The sequence below is a fragment of the Oryctolagus cuniculus genome, chromosome 1 (assembly GCF_051225735.1).
Source record: "Oryctolagus cuniculus isolate XC-2025 breed Fujian yellow rabbit chromosome 1, ASM5122573v1, whole genome shotgun sequence".
NCBI lineage: Eukaryota > Metazoa > Chordata > Mammalia > Lagomorpha > Leporidae > Oryctolagus > Oryctolagus cuniculus.
The window spans coordinates 84,492,740-84,510,703 of record NC_142867.1 but is presented as its reverse complement, the minus strand read 5'-3'; the positions used below and the strand labels follow the sequence as shown (position 1 = coordinate 84,510,703).

General features: G+C 36.2%; 1 protein-coding gene across 7 annotated transcripts in view; it reads left to right on the top strand.

Annotated features, from left to right (window-relative positions):
* The window catches only part of SLC36A4 (solute carrier family 36 member 4), a 64,489-nt gene extending 56,866 nt beyond the window's left edge, over nt 1-7,623 (top strand). For all 7 annotated transcript variants that reach the window (XM_051850296.3, XM_008262768.5, XM_089332397.1 and 4 more), the window contains one exon: nt 3,123-7,623. In XM_051850296.3, coding sequence (XP_051706256.3) covers nt 3,123-3,152 — 30 coding nt within the window. In that variant the 3' untranslated portion in view covers nt 3,153-7,623. The remainder of the gene's footprint in view (nt 1-3,122) is intronic.
* The last annotated feature ends 10,341 nt before the right edge of the window (nt 7,624-17,964 follow it).

Sequence of the window (17,964 nt, the reverse complement as noted above, 5' to 3'; positions counted from 1 at the left end):
AGGATCTTTGTCCTTAGTGTGCTGTACATTGAGATTTAATGCTATAACTAGTACTCAAACAGTATTTTTCACTTTATGTTTCTGTGTGGGAGCAAACTGTTGAAATCTTTACTTAATGTATGCTAAACTGATCTTCTGTATATAAAGAGAAACGAAAATGAATCTTGATGTGAATGTAAGGGGAGAGGGAGTGGGAAAGGGGAGGGTTGCGGGTGGGAGGGACGTTATGGGGGGGAAGCCATTGTAATCCATATTCTGTACTTTGGAAATTTATATTCATTAAATAAAAGTTAAAAAAAAAGAAAAGAAGGAAAAAATGTTGAGGGGAAAATGGATTCAAAATTGGAAATATCTTCAGAAGGCAAGGATTCAGTCATATTTATCTGACCTTAATTTTATACCACTGTTATCTAAGTATTTAGAAAATGCCTCCACAGAATGTTATGTTCAATGAACTTTGAAAGGCCCTAATTGCGTTTTAAGGTTATGCTTTGTATTTCCCCGAAAGAGTGTTAAAAGGATCTGTTAAATAGGAAATCTTGGGGCCGGCACCATGGCTCACTTGGTTAATCCTCCGCCTGTGGTGCTGGCATCCCGTATGGACACCGGGTTCTAGTCCCAGTTGCTCCTCTTCCAGTCCAGCTCTTTGCTGTGGCCCGGGAGTGCAGTGGAGGATGGCCCAAGTGCTTGGGCCCCTGCACCTGCATAGGAGACCAGGAGGAAGCACCTGGCTCCTGGCTTCAGGTTGGCGCAGGGCGGGCCGTAGTGGCCATATGGGGAGTGAACCAACGGAAGGAAGACCTTTCTCTCTGTCTCTCTTTCTCTCACTGTCTATAACTCTACCTGTCAAGTAAAGAAAATATAGGAAATCTGTCTTATAAAAATTTCTATAGAATTGCTGCTTCAGCCATTTATTTATTTAACTGAAGAGTTATCTGACTTCAGTGCTTTAAGTACAAAGCTAGATTTATAACTTTAAAGCAGTTTTTAGGGCTTTAGCTTTCATTATTATTGGAACAGAAAATTATAAATAATGACTTCTGGTTCCATGGGATATATAGTGAGAACTTAGTTACAAGTTAGTCCAACATCCTCCTGGAAAACATTAGCAGCCAAAAAGAGAATAGGAAGAGGAAAAAACCTCATAAAGTATGGAGAGGAAAAAAAAAAAAAACCTCATAACTGAAAATGAACAAGTAGAGAAGCAAGTAGAATGCAAACTGAAGACTCGATTACACAGAGGACACTATAAATACATATGGATAGATATAGGAAAAGCAAATAAAAAAATAAAATCAGAATGACAAAATGATAGCTGTGGAAGGCGATTAAGGAAGCCAAAACATGTGTAATTGGAGTCCCTGATGAACGAACTGTGGTGTTGTCATTGCTGGCAATGATGATGTAGTTGTCAGAGCTTGCATAGGAGCAAACTAACTGTTATTTTTATGGCCATTCTAAACCATTGAAAAATCACTGAAAAATAATTTAAAGACAATTTGAAGAAGGGCTGTGTTGACTTTTACAAGCCCACTGTTGACTGTTTTTCATAAGATCAAGATAAAATTTAAAAAGGCAACAGAATGAAGCTTGCAGAAAACTCATCAATGGTTTAGAAGAAAATCCTATGGAAATAGTGGAGTGCCTTTTTAAAAACTTTTTATCTTGAAGTAATTTGGACAGAAAGGTTGTAAGAAAATCAAGTTGTCATAAGCCCTTTATTCAGTTTTTTCTATGTTAAAACCTACACAAATACAACACGATTCTTAAAACTAGAAATTGACATGGATATAATGCTCTGACCAGCCTTATTCCTCATTATAATTTTGTTAGTTTTTCTACTAATATCTTTTTCTGGTTCTGGCAACAGTTTAAATTTCCAGGTGAATTTTGTTGTTGTGTCTACTTAGTCTCCTTCCAGTCTTGACAGTCCTTGTCTTCTTTGACCCTCCACTTTTGACATGTCAATAATTGTGCAGAATTTTCTGCCTGATGATTTAATTCTTGATTAGATAAAAGTTAAACCATTTTTTTTTTGAGAAAAGACTTATTTATTTGAAAGAGAGTTGCACAGAGAGGGAGAGACAAAGAGAGGGTGGAGAGAGGGAGAGAGAGAATCTTCCATCTACTGATTCATTCTCCAAATGGCCACAACAGTTAGGGCTGGGCCATGCTGGAGCCAGGAGCCAGGAGTTTCATCTGGGTCTTCCACGTGGATGCAAGGCCCCAAGCATTTGGGCCATCTTCCACTGCTTTCCCAGGCAACGTTAGCTGGGAGCTGGATCAGAAGTGAAGCGACTGGTTCTCAAACCAGCACCTATAAGGAATGCAGGTGGCTACAGATGTCAGCTTAACTCACTGTGCTATAGCAAAGTACTGACCCCCAAAGTTAAGCATTTTTAACAAGAATCTCACATGAGTGATGCTGTGAATTTTCTCAGGACATTGTATCATGGTATTAATAAGACTTACTGGTGATGTTAACTTTGCTCACTTGAGTAAGGTGATCTCTGGCATATTTCTTCACTGTCAAAGTACCGCTTTTCCCTTTATAATTGTCTTGGAGATACTTGAAACTGCAGATATCCTGATCTTCAGTTTCTTCCCATTAATTTTAGCATCCTCCAGTGATTATTCCTATCTAATGATTACTATCCATTTTGCATAATAGTGATTCTTTGTTTCCATTGTTCTATTTTAGTTATTTTAAATTCTATAAGGAGTAGCTGTATTTTCTTTCCCAGTTATTCATATCATACTGTGTCATGTTTCATGTATTATAGAACGAACTGTGTGACAAGTGGAGTAATGCAAATACTTTGAAAATAAACTTTCCAAATTTCTTTGTTCAGAATTTTCAAGTAAAAAATTAAAGGTTGTTTTCATAAGAAATTCTGAGAAGTGAAAATCCAAGAAATGTCACCTACTGTTTCAGTTTTTTGTTTGTTTGTTTGTTTTTTGATTTTAGCTCAGAACAAAGTATGACAGATTTTCCCACAAGAAATAGTTCAGTAGTCCAACTTATATGAATTAGTTTTAATGTACTGAAAGTGTCCACAGTTAATATTCATGTGAGTACCAAACGTTTAAGCAAGAACAAATTGTGTATTTTTACTTTTTAGGTGCTGGAGCAATTCTCATTCCTCGGTTAGACATTGTGATTTCCTTCGTTGGAGCTGTGAGCAGCAGTACATTGGCCCTCATCCTACCACCTTTGGTTGAAATTCTTACCTTTTCTAAGGACCATTACAATATATGGATGGTCTTGAAAAATATTTCTATAGTATTTACTGGAGTTGTTGGTTTCTTATTAGGTACATATGTAACTGTTGAAGAAATTATTTATCCTACTTCTAAAGCTATACCTGACTCTCCCCAAAGTCCCTCTCTAAATTTTAATTCAACATGCTTAGCTTCTGGTTTAAAATAGGGGATAAAGCATTGTATGTCTTTTACTTTGGTCTTAATTCTGAAAACAATCAATATAGAAATTAGTGAAATGCATTGCCACATACTTAAAAATAGTACCAAACTCTCTTTTGTTTTGCCACAATATTGATAGTTTGGTATAATTGATAATTCTTTACCAATAGTAGTAAACTGCAATAGAACCTTGGTTTTAAGTATTAGCAATATTTTTTAAAAACTTAGTTTTTAAAATTAAAAAAAATATATAAAAATTAAGGAATAGAAATATTTCTGTTCTTCCTCTCAGTAAGAAATACTTAAACCAAGATTTCTTTTACCTCCATGCTAGTGTTTTGCCACCTTGTTGAAGAGAGAACAGAATTTCAACAAGAAGAGAAATAAGGGCATATATACATAAATCTCTCCCCAGGCCTTCCCAGTGAATGCCAAAGCAAACTTCATGTTAATGCAAAAAAAAAAAAACCCACTTTGATTACATTTTTATTAGACAAATACTCCTGGGAACAGAAAAACTTCTATTAACAATAATGTAAGCAACAGAAAATCCCAAAAATCCAGAATTATTTTTACATGACACCATTATGATAGTTGATCTTCATAACCACATCAAGAGGCACTGTGTAAAATTCTGACTTAAACAGTTTGAGTCATATTTGAAAGGGATTCTAAAGGTTACTGGTACAACTCCCTTATTTCTCATGGAGGAAATGAATGTGCAGAAAGGTTAAGTTCATTGGTCAAGAATAAGAGAACCTGATCTTCTGACTCTTAGACTAGGATTTTTAAAAATTCTCACATCACATTCAAGAGAAAGAATAACTTATGTTCAGTTGAACTTTAATGTTGGGACTATTTCATGATATTTTGATACTTTGAAAGTGGGAGTGTGATCTATGAATAGTGTATGTGACCTGAGCAGAAAATTGGAGAACTCTAGAAGCCTGTTCTATGGTTGTATAAATCTCAACAAGAAAAAGAAGCATGTTCTTTTAAATCAGAACAGAAACCACTTGCTTGCCTCGCTGTTGGTTGGCAGAATGTACCCAGCTATGCTAATTGTGTCTTGCACTTTCCTCATTGTGTGTGTGTGTATGTGTTGTTGTTTGTTTCCTTTCCTTGGTTTTGTAGGCACTGTTTTCCTTAATGGCAGAAAATAGATATCTGACAAAAACAGGATTTATGGACTCTTTCAGCCCTGTGGTTTTCCTTTTCACAGCCTTTTATTGATCTGAACGAGCAGAATGAAAGAACCGTAAGGGATTTGTGCTTAGGAAAAATCAAAACGATAATAAATTGTCTAGTAGGTATTAAGGCACTCCAGGCTTCTTCCAGAGAAATACCTTCTATTAACTCCATATTTTTCAAGCCCACTCATTAACCAAAGGAGAATCTCAGTTGAAGAAGAAGAGAAAATTATTAAGTTTAAAACATTAAGAATAGAATTGTCTCTTGATTTTTCAAAGAGTTTGTACTTTAAAACATGAACTTTTACCATGAGCCAGGTGATACTCTAATTTGTAATATACTTAAACATATTGTCAAGATCACTGTAAATATTCTCTATTTTTGTATTTCATTGTTAACTTAGTTCAAGTATTTTTGCTTACATCATTAACTTGTCATCAATTAGTAGCCTAGAGATATAGCAGAAACTTTGTTTTGGTACAAATTCATAAGAATCAAAATTTTTGTCACACTTGCATTAGGTATCAACTGTAATTGTGATACTTTTATATCAAATCTGTTACATTGAGCCTTTCATCATACTAACAATGTGGTTGAAGTTACAGGAAAAATAGTACTCACTGGAATGAATATAATCTTGAATCTAAGAATAAATTAGGTGTTTAAAATTTTTATAATAATATAAAATGGGTTAAAATCATTATTTATTGGAAAGAAATATTAGGTTTTTGTCAGCTGTCTTCAGATAATATTTCAGTCTTTGAGTGTGATTTTCTTTTTATATATTCATGCATTTTATTTTCCTTAGGGAATTGATCAAATGCAATGCAATTTTGCATAGTTGATCATAGTAATAAATTTCCAATTCAGTACATGCACATTGTGAACAACCCGTCAACTAGGCTTTATCTTATGCAGTAAGCATGGCGAATCGACATCCAATGCTAATACAAGAAAAAATTGAAATAGAGAAATTCTTTGATTCTTCAGAAGACACACACACAAAGTGTAAATGCACTTAATTAAGGATTTTTTGTTATCTTTTATTTGCAAAATAATCAGTGTATTTTTTCTGTGAAAATTTGGTTATAATGAGTTAAATATTAGGTAACCTTTGGGGAAGATACTTTGAATATTCCACTGTGCTATTCCTTGAGGGGGCCTGGAGAAATGAGAGTTCTTGCATCTGTCAGATTTTGTATCTGGTCCCTTTTGGTCCATCACACTCTGGCTAAACCACTTTCAGTGTTTATTGGGCACTACAGTGAATAACTCCTCTTCGAATGTTAGTTCATGAGCCTTTTCTGCTTGATGAGGGGAAAAGAAAAACCATTTACCTCTGATGAGCTTTGTGCTAAGTCAGTTATCACTGTTCCTACATCCAGATAGTTTCATCAGAATCCACGTTGGCTTGTCAAAACACTGGCTCCTAGACATTTTTAATCAGAGGGTCTTTTCTCCAAGTGGCTATTCTTGGTTAAAGAACAGTGTAGATGGTTTATATCAGATGAAAACAAGTAGTGCATTGGCAAATGCCACATTATGCCTTTTTTTGTTGTTACCCATTCATCTTTGATGCTTTTTTCATTAAAAATTTAAGAAGCCTCTACTTGCTGCAGAGAAATTGAAGATACCGTGTACCATGGAAAGATGGATTTGATGAAGGCTAGAGCCAAAGGAAGGAAGGACACTGTATAACTGCAGTACAAGGCACTGAGATCAGCTGTGATTCAATTCTCCAGCATGGAGCCACTCTCAGATTGGTGGTCCTTCAGGAAGGCTTGATGCTGAAGCAACACATGAACTGGGTTTTAAAGGACAGGTAGGAGGCTCTCTGTGGTGCAACCACATATAGCACTATGCTCTTTTGCCTGCCCTGGAAACAGTGTGTCAGCATTCCCCAAGCCACAGAGGAAACTGAATTCTTTATTAAAACCATTTCTGTTCCTTTCTTAGAAAATACACTTACATTTTTACAACCACTTAATGACAATGTACATGTTGTAAATTTCCTAACAGGGTCTAATTTTAGTATTTTCATAATGGTTACATAAAGGTTCTTTAACTGCAACATACTAGAAAATGCAAATTAAAGTTATGTATTAGAGCCATTTCTATCTCTGGCAAAACACAGATCATACTACAGCTTTCCTGTAATAAGTGACATGGCAGATGTCAGTGCAGCATTTGTTTATTGATGGTGTGTACCCAAAGTCGGTCTTATCCTCACTTTTTTTCATTTAAAAAGGAGAAGATACAGAATAAATCTAATGGAAATAGTTATTTATATAATGTCAGTGGCTTAATGAATGCTATCTGATGAGGTGTAAAACTGATTTGAATTTTAAAAAATGGATCAATTTTGATTTTTTCCCACTCAGCTACTTTCCTCTTCTTAAGAAAATTTGTGAAATTTTCTAACAAGTTGCTTCCTAGCAATTGGCTGGTTGTAAAGGTTATTTCTTTGCCTGTATTATGCTTGATCTTATTTATGTCAGCAGCATTTAGTAGGCTAAATACTTCTCTGAAACTGGTTGGTTTAGACCAAGGAGATAGGCATAAGTGCCTAAAACTGACTAGAAATGCCATTGTATTTCCCTATGATAAATGAAGTGACAAACCACTCTGATTTTTCAAATCTCATATTAAAATTAGCTAGTTGCTACTTGCATGCATGCATGCAAGGATAGAGAGAGGTATATATCAGTAGCCTATGTGAACCAGATATAAAATACTAATAGGCCATTTAAATTGGATCCAGAGAGAAATGTTGAAAAGATCACTCTAAAACATTGTATTCAAGTTTTCTTGATAACAAATAATAAAATATATGTTTATACCCTGAATAAATTAAGCTGTGTGTTTTTATCTTTTTCAAAATGATTTTGCTGGTTTAAATGAATAATAAATATCATTGCACTTTAACTTATTTTCTTAAAACAATGAAAATATGTCTTAAAGTACTGTAACTGTTCTGAATTTTCAATAAAATAGTTATTTTGCTTGCAATTGCCTTGTAAAATTGTCATTTTTAAAGTTAAATACCATTGACAAATGTCATAAACCAAAATAGCACTAGTATAACATTCTCTTGATAACATTTTAATCATCCTTTATGATTAATTCTTTGTAATAATAGAAGTTGGTATTATGTACCTCTAAGATTTAAGAGCAGAAGTTGATTAAAAGTGAAAGGACACACTCAAAACCATGACCTGAACTTCCTACAAAATGAATGTTAGCTGAGCAGTCTGCATGCTGCCTACCTGATTTACTTAAGGTAAAGGATATATACTAATACTTTTGCTTGCATTTATAATAATTTTTCTTGTAATTTATAAAATTGCAGTAATGTTTTTGGAAAGCATATTGCCAACTCCATATCCGAAAACATAACTATATTTGTATCTCTGTGTCAGCAATCCTGTTCTTGAGAATTTAACATAAGGACATATCATAGGGGGCCAGCGCAATGGCGCAGTAGGTTAATCCTCTACCTGTTGTGCCGGCATCCCATGCGGGCACCAGTTCTGGTCCTGGCTGCTCCTCTTCCAGTCCAGCTCTGCTATGGCCTGGGAGAGTGGTGGAGGATGGCCCAAGTCCTTGGGCCCCTGTACCCACATGGAAGACCAGGAAGAGGCACCTGGCTCCTGGCTTTGGATCAGCAAAGCTCCAGCTGTTGTGGCCGTTTGGGGAGTGAACCAGCGGATGGAGGACTTTGTCTCTCCCTCTCACTATCTGTAACTCTACCTGTCAAATAAATAAATAAAATCTTTAAAAAGAGAAAAAAAAACATATCATAGTTCATCCATCAGAAGAGACTGTGTCTAAAGATGCATCTGAAGCATTGAATTAACCTAAATGTGTAATTGTAAAGAGATAATAAATTATTAGATCTTCACCTAGAATACAGTGGAGATAACATAAATTATACTAAAGTATTCCAAAGACTAATAATTTGAGAAAGAAAAAATACAGATTTTTTATTGCAGCTCTGTAAAAATATGCTTTTGCATTAAGACAAATACACAGAAAATTGGAATTTTCTTTTTTTTTTCTTTTTGAAATGTTTATCCTTAATTTTCATCTACTTGAAAGGAAGAGTGAGAGAGAGACAGAGGTATCTTCCATCCACTGGTTGATTCCCCAAATGTTCTCAATAGCAAGGACTGGGCCAAGTCAAAGCCAGCAGCCAGGAGCTCCATTGGGAAAGCAAAGGCCCAAGTACTTGAACCATCATCACCTGCTGTCCACCTCCCCCCCCCGACCACCAGCCAGAATACACTAGCAGAAAGCTGGATCAGAGTATCGAACTTGAACCAGCACCTCTACTGGGAAGTGGGGACGCACTTCAATGCTCACTCCTCAAAATAGGCTTTAAAGAATCTAAGGCTAAAAACGCACATTGTCCGTTCATAAAGTCATCAAAACATCTGGAAGTCTTCAAGCCTGACTCAATTTCACTAGGTGAACCTTTACATGGATGGCTTATGTTTTGCATTCAGGTAGAGCTAATTCATTTACACCAGAGTACTGCATACTGTTGACACTATATGAAAGCCCGCCTAGGAGAGCAAAGATAACAGGTGTCGTCCAATTCATAATTTTCAGAATCTCTCAATGAAGAACATATAATGCGCCTTCAACATGTTGCATATATAAGGTTAAATAAATAAATAGACTACTATTTCTAAATGACTAGTCAAAAGGATTGTGAGAGGAATAAGGGGAAATGGTTTTGGGAAGGAACCAGGAAATTTATAAGGCCTTATTAGTAATATGTACTCCTGGCAAGCAACAGAAGAATCACAAAGACTATATAGTCATAAATATCAAATATGAGGGGCTTTCAAAAAGTTCATGGACAATGCACCATTATCACCTAGTGTCATTTGTCCATGAACTTTCTGAAGCTTCCTTGCATATGAAGTGCAGGCAGGACTAGGTAGATAGAAATCTAAGTGCAGTGAAAAGCAATATGGAATACTTACTTGCTGGAGGAAAAAAATATAACTTCTATGTGAAATCTATTTTGTGTTTTATTCCAAAATAAGAGTAGTGGTCCTTAAAAGATAATACACATGCTCACAAAATTTGCATATAGATTGATGGGGCTCAGATTTCAAGGGACTCACAAACTCCAGGAAAAGGATTTCTTGGGAAAAGTGCATCATTTTTGAAGACAGGCTTTGACTCAAAGTTTCCTTGTTAAAGTGGATTTGTTTGATGGGTTGAAATGGTGAGAGGAAATTGGGTCTTTTGTTCTTCATGGTATTCTGATGCTTTGAAGCATGGCACTAGTGCCAAAAGATAGAATGCCTCTCAAACTAATACATTAATCCTGCTGAGGAATTAGGAAGTAATTTTGTTATCCTACATGTTGGATCTTGATCTGTGCTAAAAGGTCAGGAACTGGAAACACCACTGCACTGAGTGGGGAAGAAAGATGCTGGGAGTGGATCAAGGTTGAGCAGGACTAGAATAGAATAGGAAAGTAGACACGTGAAGAAGAGTGGTACAGAAGTGAGCTCTTCACAACAGTGACCTGATTTATGTATCTTGTAGCTCCAGTGCCTGGTGATACTCCACAAGAGTGTGGAGGGGGTACTTGAACATTGATTCCATTACTTACATTACTCCCATTCTTAATTCTTTTATCCTTCTGCAATCTCAACTGTACAGAGGCCAAGTTACTCTATACCAGCAGGTGCACTACCGGGCCTCACCCGCTGTCTCATCCTACAAGTTACAGCAACATCTAATTACATATGACACCACTTGCATACACATTACAAAAATTCTGTTTTTCATCTTCATATGACTTCATCATCTCCTTATACCATAGTGATTTCTATCTACCTCCTCCCCCATTTTTCCTTACTAGAAAATTTTTAGTCATTAATATTCAGTTTAGGTGCCTCTTCTGGGAAGTCTTCACATCCATACTCATCCTCTACAGAGTGAGTTAACATTCCTTCTCTTTTTATTACTCTCACTTGCCCTCCCATAGACAAAAAAGAACCACGAAGAAAGAAATTCTATTCATTATTCACTACTGAAAACAAGTGCCTAAACAAGTGTCAGGCACAAAAATTTTTTGTTGAATGAATGAATTGACCAAAAAAAGCCCATATTGAAGGTCTGAAACTTCATAAAACCTTCAAGAGCAACGTCATGTTTTTCATACTATCCCCTCTGCTACCATGCTTACTTATTAAATGAATGTGGCCAACCCTCTCCCACTTTGTATACTAGCTCAGCAGTCTACAAACCTGTAAGCAAAGACACACCAAGTCTGAGTGTCTTATGGAAAACTCCATGAATCAAACTTTAAAAAACTCATCCAGAAGCTTCTGGTGTTGTATGTGAAGTTTTTAATGATGAAAATATTAAAAGCCTTTACTGACAAGGCTTTATTCATGTTTTACATGAGCAGCTTAAATTTCATAGGAAAAAGTATCAGTCATACTGACATTTGTTTAATTATGACAATCATGGTTTCAAGAGAAAAACTACATGCAAATTTCATAAGCTAAATATACAAGAAACACCTTTCCAAATTCTGGTCCATTGCCAATGCTTCTCTCATTTTGAAATGTGAAAATCTGAACAGACTGGGTTCTTTCCAAGTTTTAAAAAATATATTTATAAAAAGGAATTGAATTTCATGTATTTCTTACAGTTTTGGTAGCATAATGATATGTACCACCATGCCCTGCTTCCCTCCCTCCCATAATCCTACTCTCTGTTCTCTGTCCTTTCTTATTTTTAATTTTCTCAATGATATGCTTTCAGTTTACTTAAGAATGATAAGCTTAGACCTCCACTGATTAAAGAATTCAAGAAGGAGTAAGTAGAAAACTACTGTCTTCAAGGGCTATAAATAATAACCAAATCTCAAAATGTTAATTTTGCTCATATCTGTTACATTTTTATACAGTGTACATTAGTTACCACAAATTAGGGAAAACATATTTGTCTTTCTGGAACTGGCTTATTTCTTCAAGAAAAATGGTCTCCAATTGCATCCATTTTGTTGCAGAAAAAATGACTTCATCTTTTTCATGGCTGAGCAGTATTCCATTGTGTATATATGCATATTTTCTGTATGTAGTTGATAGACATCTGGATTAATTCCATATCTTAACTATTGTGAATTGAGCTACTATAATCATGGGAGTATAGATAACTCTTTTATATGCTGATTTCCTTTCCTTTGGATATATTCCCAAGAGTGGAATGTCTGGGTCATAAGGTAGATCTATTTTTCAGATTTCTGAGGCATCTCCAACCTGTCTTGCACAATGGTTGTACTTGTTTACATTCCCACCAGAAGTGTATTAGGATATCTTTTTCTCCACATCCTCATCAGGATTTATTTGTTGAGTTTTGGATGAAAGTCAGTCTAACTGGGGTGAGGTGAAACCTCATGTGGTTTTTATTTTGATTTCCTTGATGGCTAGTGAATGTGAGCATCTTTTCATGCATCTGTTGGCCATTTGTATTTCCTCCCTAAAATACCTGTTCATATCCTTAGCCTACTTCTTAAATAGATTGTTTGTTTTATTGAGTTTATTGAGCTTTTTAATATTTTGGATATTAATCCTTTATAGATATATAGTTTGCAAATATTTTCCCATTCCGTTGGTTGCCTCTTCACTTTGTCCATTGTTTCCTTTGCTGTGCAGAAGCTTCTTATCTTGATGTAATCCCATTTGTCTATTTTTGCTTTTGTTTTCTGTTGTTCTGGGGTATTAACCAATAAGTCTTTGCCTAGGCCAATGTCTTGCCATGTTTCCCTTATGTTGTCCTCTAGTACTTTGATGGTTTCAGGTCTTGGGTTTAGATCCTTGAGTGTTGTGAGTTGATTTTTTATATGGTATAAGGTAAAGGTCTTGTTTCATACTTCCGCAGTGGAGATTCAATTTTCCAACATCATTTGTTGAAGCATCTGTCCTTTCTCCATGGATTGATTTTTAGCTCATCTGTCAAAGGTTAGTTGGTTGGAGATGTGTGGATTAATTTCTAGGGTTTCTAATCTATGTCACTGGCCCAGAATTTAAGTATCTTGGAATAAATTTAACCAAGGATGTGAAAGAGCTCCACAATGAAAATTACAAAATCTTAAGGAAAGGAATAGAACACACACACACACACACACACACACACATCTCCCATGTCCACTGATTAGAAGAATATAATCAAAATGTCCATACTGCCCAAAGCAATTTACAGATTCAATGCAATCTGAATCAAAATATCAATGGCTTTCTTCTCATCTTTAGAAAAAAATGATGATAAAAGTCATACAGAAATACAAGAGACCCAAAATAGCTTGAGCAATTATGAATAAAAAACAAAGCTGGATATGACCATACAAAATATCAAGATATATTACATGATAGTTATAATAAAAACAGGCTGATACTGGCACAAAAGGAGACATGTTTCACTCTTTTATGAGAAGGGAACCCCTATGAATCAAATTCCAGAAATATCTGCAGATCTAGATGTTAAGCTTTTGTCCTTTTAGAAAGAAAAGATCAATCATATTGTAGGTTATACCTATTGTAAACAAGGGATACAGCCAATGAAATATATTTCAAAGTTCCTGTGAGTGCAACAAGATGTTAATAAACTTTTGTTTAATTGAGGATCAGTTGTAAAGAATAATCTGTGGTACTGACAGCTCCTGAATACAGAACTCTATCATTTTTAATTAAAAATAGTCAATAATTACATTTTCTATTTTGATACTCCATACTTAAGGAGACTAATTTATTGAAATTATAATAGACTTAAATATGTAATCATGATACTTTAAGTAAATAGTTACCGTACTTTTTTTAAGTAATAAACATTGCTTAATATAATATTAGAATAAGTACCTCTGGGGATAATGTGTGGAAAACAACAGAACATTTATAATTGGGCTGTAGATCCAATCAAGTCACAAATTAAACTGAACTCATGCCAGCGCCGTGACTCAATAGTCTAATCCTCCGCGTGTGGCGCCGGCACACCGGGATCTAGTCCTGGTCGGGGCGCCGGATTCTGTCCCGGTTGCCCCTCTTCCAGGCCAGCTCTCTGCGGTGGCCAGGGAGTGCAGTGGAGGATGGCCCAAGTGCTTGGGCCCTGCACCCGCATGGTTGACCAAGAGAAGCACCTGGCTCCTGGATTCAGATCAGTGCAATGCGCCGGCCGCAGCGCGCCGGCAGCAGCGGCCATTGGAGGGTGAACCAACCGCAAAAGGAAGACCTTTCTCTCTGTCTCTCTCTCACACACTATCCACTCTGCCTGTCAAATAAAAAACTGAACTCACTTGGGCTCAGTTTTCACCATCCACAGCTGCTTTAGTGTAGTTATCTGCTGAACTAAAAAAGAAAAAAAACCAACAAATTTGAGAGGTCATTGCATGATTGTCTTTATTCATATCAATTATACTTATTTCTGGAAGGCTCTAGTTTCAGGCTACATTTCCAAGGTAGGTGGTTGTCATTATCTAAATATCAATTACACTTATATCTGGAAGGCTCTAGTTTGAAGCTACAGTTCCAAGGTAGGTAGTTGTCATTATCTAAATATAACAGCCCATCTATGTGGAGCTATGTGAACAGAAAGACTTGGCTGTCAAATGTTGACTTTCACTGGTTTCTCACCTCTGAGAATTTGCCTCCCTTGGAAGCCCGAGTATAATGCTGTCTAATCCCTCTGTTTCATATCATGTCTGTTCATTTTATTCTGCTATGTTCCCTTTGTGTCACACTCCATTCATGGTGGTTGAAAGCAAGAATAAAATAAACTAGGAATTATTCTAATTACTTCTGACAGCCACTTGTCTAGCAGTAATTGAGAACTGCCACCCAATCATCATTTTTAGGACTTTCACCAGACTCAGCAACATTTAAGGAGACTTGACTTTTGTGAAAATCAGCAAAACCCAAAGTAACTAAGAATAAAAATTATTTAAAGTTTCTGAACAAATTCAATATTTCCCTCTGTTCCCAGACTCCAGGAAACATTTTTGAAAACAGATGAACAAAACTATCACTCACTCTTACCTTCAAATTTGGCATCAGGGATCAACACGAGTGGTCAGTTATATCTTAGGTAATTTATAAACAGTTATCTATACCTGCTATCTAATTGCCCTCCTTTAGTAAAATGAGTCCATTGTTGATAATGAATACAAAAACAGTAGTTTTAGGGTACCTATTATGTGTGGGGATCTTTATAGCAGTGCCTTTTTTAAGTCTCTTAACTGTATGAAGGAGGCAGTATTATTACCACAATTTATAAAGTAGGAAACAGGCTTGAGAAGGTTAAACAATGTGCCTCAGGAGACATGGGCCAGTAAGTGGTTTCCATCCCTGGGTCTGACCAGCGCTAAGCCCCATGCCCTTAACCACTATGTTACATGGTATATTAGATTGCTTATCTGTGCAGGGAGATGACATTGAACAGTTTAAGATCAAATTAATTATTATCCTGTGGCATTATTCAACTTTAATGAAAATAGCTCTTGGCATTTTTCAAAAGTCAGACAATGAAGTAGTAACTTCTTGGGGTGATATGTGAATGCTTGCAGGATGTTCTCTTTAGAAAATGTCAGGAGACAAAAGCCAAGAGATAAGTTCAAACTGGAGCAGGTCACATGTAAAATAGAATTTCCCGAGAGTGCAGTAAGTATAAAAATGTTTTACTGAGAGATTAAGTTATTAAGATATCTGCAAAAGGTCAAAGATTTCAACCCAAAGCAACAGGGATTGATTAAATTACTTATGAAGAATCTTAAAGGGGTTTCATTATTAAGGAAGCCCTGAAATAAAATTCAGATCTCTGAAAACATATGTCAAAAACCTGTGGTTCTAATAAGGAAAGATCAAATAGTCCCAAATCTCTCTGATTGTGAGAAGCATTTAGATGATTTAGCTCTTAAAAATATTTTGCTACTCATTGAACCCTTCAGGGAAGAACAAAAATTCACTTCATAATGAGAGTTTCAATGTTAATTGAATATGGTTCAAAATTTTGGATGTGTGTATTATATATGTACATGTACATATGCACATAATAAATACATGTGTGTATGAGAATGTATGTAGATATATTATTAAAATCTTCTAAAATATGGTTATTATTTAAAAACTTATGATACCAAAACCACGTAGAGGAATCACAGTACAGAGCAGTATTCCTTGTGAATATAGACACAAAATACACAACAAAACATTAGAAAACTGAACACTACAACATATAAAAACCATGATAAAGTGGGGTTTATCCTAAGAATGCAAGATTGTTTTAATATTCAAAAATCAATTAACATTTTATGCCATATCAATAAAACAAAAAACAAAAAAAGCGTGTGATTATCTCAAAAGACACAGAAAAAGCATATGACAAAATTAAATGCCCTGTCATGATAAGAGTGGATGAAAACATCCTTTATATGATAAAGGGCAACTTAAAAAACACCTATAGCCAACTTTATGCTTAGTAGGCTAAGACTGAATGCTTTCTCTTTATGATCAGGAATAAGACTAGAAGATCTGTTCTCACCACTTCTATTTAAGATTGTATTGGATATCTCAGACCAGTTGGGTAAGTTGAATGTTTGTGTTCCTTTTCCTCAATTCATATTGAAACCTAAATTCTTATTGAGATGGTATTTGAAGGTGGAGCTTTTGAGAGAAGCTTAGTCTTTGGAGGTAGAGCATTCATGAATAGGATTTGTTCCATTGCAAGTGATGAGGGATCCAGAACTCCCTACCATAGACAGATAGCCATCTGGGAACCAGGTACTTGACACGTTGGTGCCTTGAGTTAAACCTCCCATTCTTTAAAATTTGGAGAGATAATTGTTGTTTAAGCCACTGAATCCACATTATTCTGCTATAGCAGAATAAAATACATTCAGGCATTCAGATGGGAAAGAAAATAATAAAACTATTTTATGTGCAGATAAACTAACCTTGTATATAGAAAAATCGAAAGGAATAAACTAAATTACTATAGACATTAATAAATGAATTGGAGGCTACAAGATCAATATCTAAAAATAATTGTATTTCTATATAATTGCAATGAACAATTCAAAAGCATTATTTACAACCAGAAGATGGAAATAACCCACATGTCTATTGACAGATAAGTGGATGAATAAATTGAAACATATCCATATATAAATTATTATTCAGCCTTAGAAAGAAAGGACATTTTAAACATGCTACAACAAGGATGAACCTTTGTCGCTCCCCCTCTTCGTGGAGGAACGACACAGGACCCTGCGTTGTTCTTTTGTCTGCTCGGCCCTTCCCGGGTTTGCTGCTGGTTCTTCCCGGGTTGGCTGCCATCCCTTCACCTCCGTGGAGGGGCGGGCCCCCTGCCACTTTCCCCACTTCCGCGGGGGAGCGGCACACCGCCGGCTGGCTCTCTCGGGGGCTGCTCAGATGTTCCTCAGGTGTTCCCCTTAGATGTTCCTGGTGCATGCCGTCTCTCTCCTCCTTTATAGTCCTCTTCCACCAATCCCAACTCTGCTACCCACACGCCGAGTACGCTGCTCTCCTCCAATCAGGAGCAGGTCCTACAGTTTATTGGTTGAACTGGAGGCAGCTGTGTAGAAGCTGTTTCCTCCTCTCCCAGCGCCATATTGTGGGAGAGCAGATGCACAGAATAAGTCTTAATTTGAGTAACTTAGTCTAGTCCGAGTTGCTCTCCACAAACCTTGAAGATATGCTAAATAGAACAATTCAGATACAAAAGGACAAATATTGTATGATTCCACTTTTATAAGATACCTAAAATAATCAAATTCGTGAAGGTAGAAGGCAGTATAGTGGTTACTGCAGGCCTGGGAGAGGAAGGAATGGAGAGTTGTTGCTTAGTGGATACAGAATTCAGTTTGATATAAGAAGTTCTGGAGTTGGAAGCTGGCGACAGTGGCAAAGCACAGGTGAATGTATTTGATGCCATAGATCTATATACACTTAAAATGGTTAATACGGTCAATTTTATATGTATTTTATTACAACCAAACATTATGGTTAAGAAAACACTTCCATTTACAGTAGCACCAAAAAGGATAAAATACTTATGGGGTGGGCCTTTGGGGCAATGGTTGGGGCATCATTTGGAGCACGTGCATCCCCTATCAGAGTGCTTGGTTTTCAGACCTTGCTATCAGCTTCCAATCCATCTTCCTGCTAATGAGAACCCTGGGAGGCAGCAGATAATGGCTGAAATACTTGGTTCTCTACTAGCCATGTGTGAGACCTGTTTTGAGTTCTGTCTGGTCTCTCTGCCTGGCTAAGGTGTGGCTGTTTTGGGTATTTGGAAAGTGAATCAGTG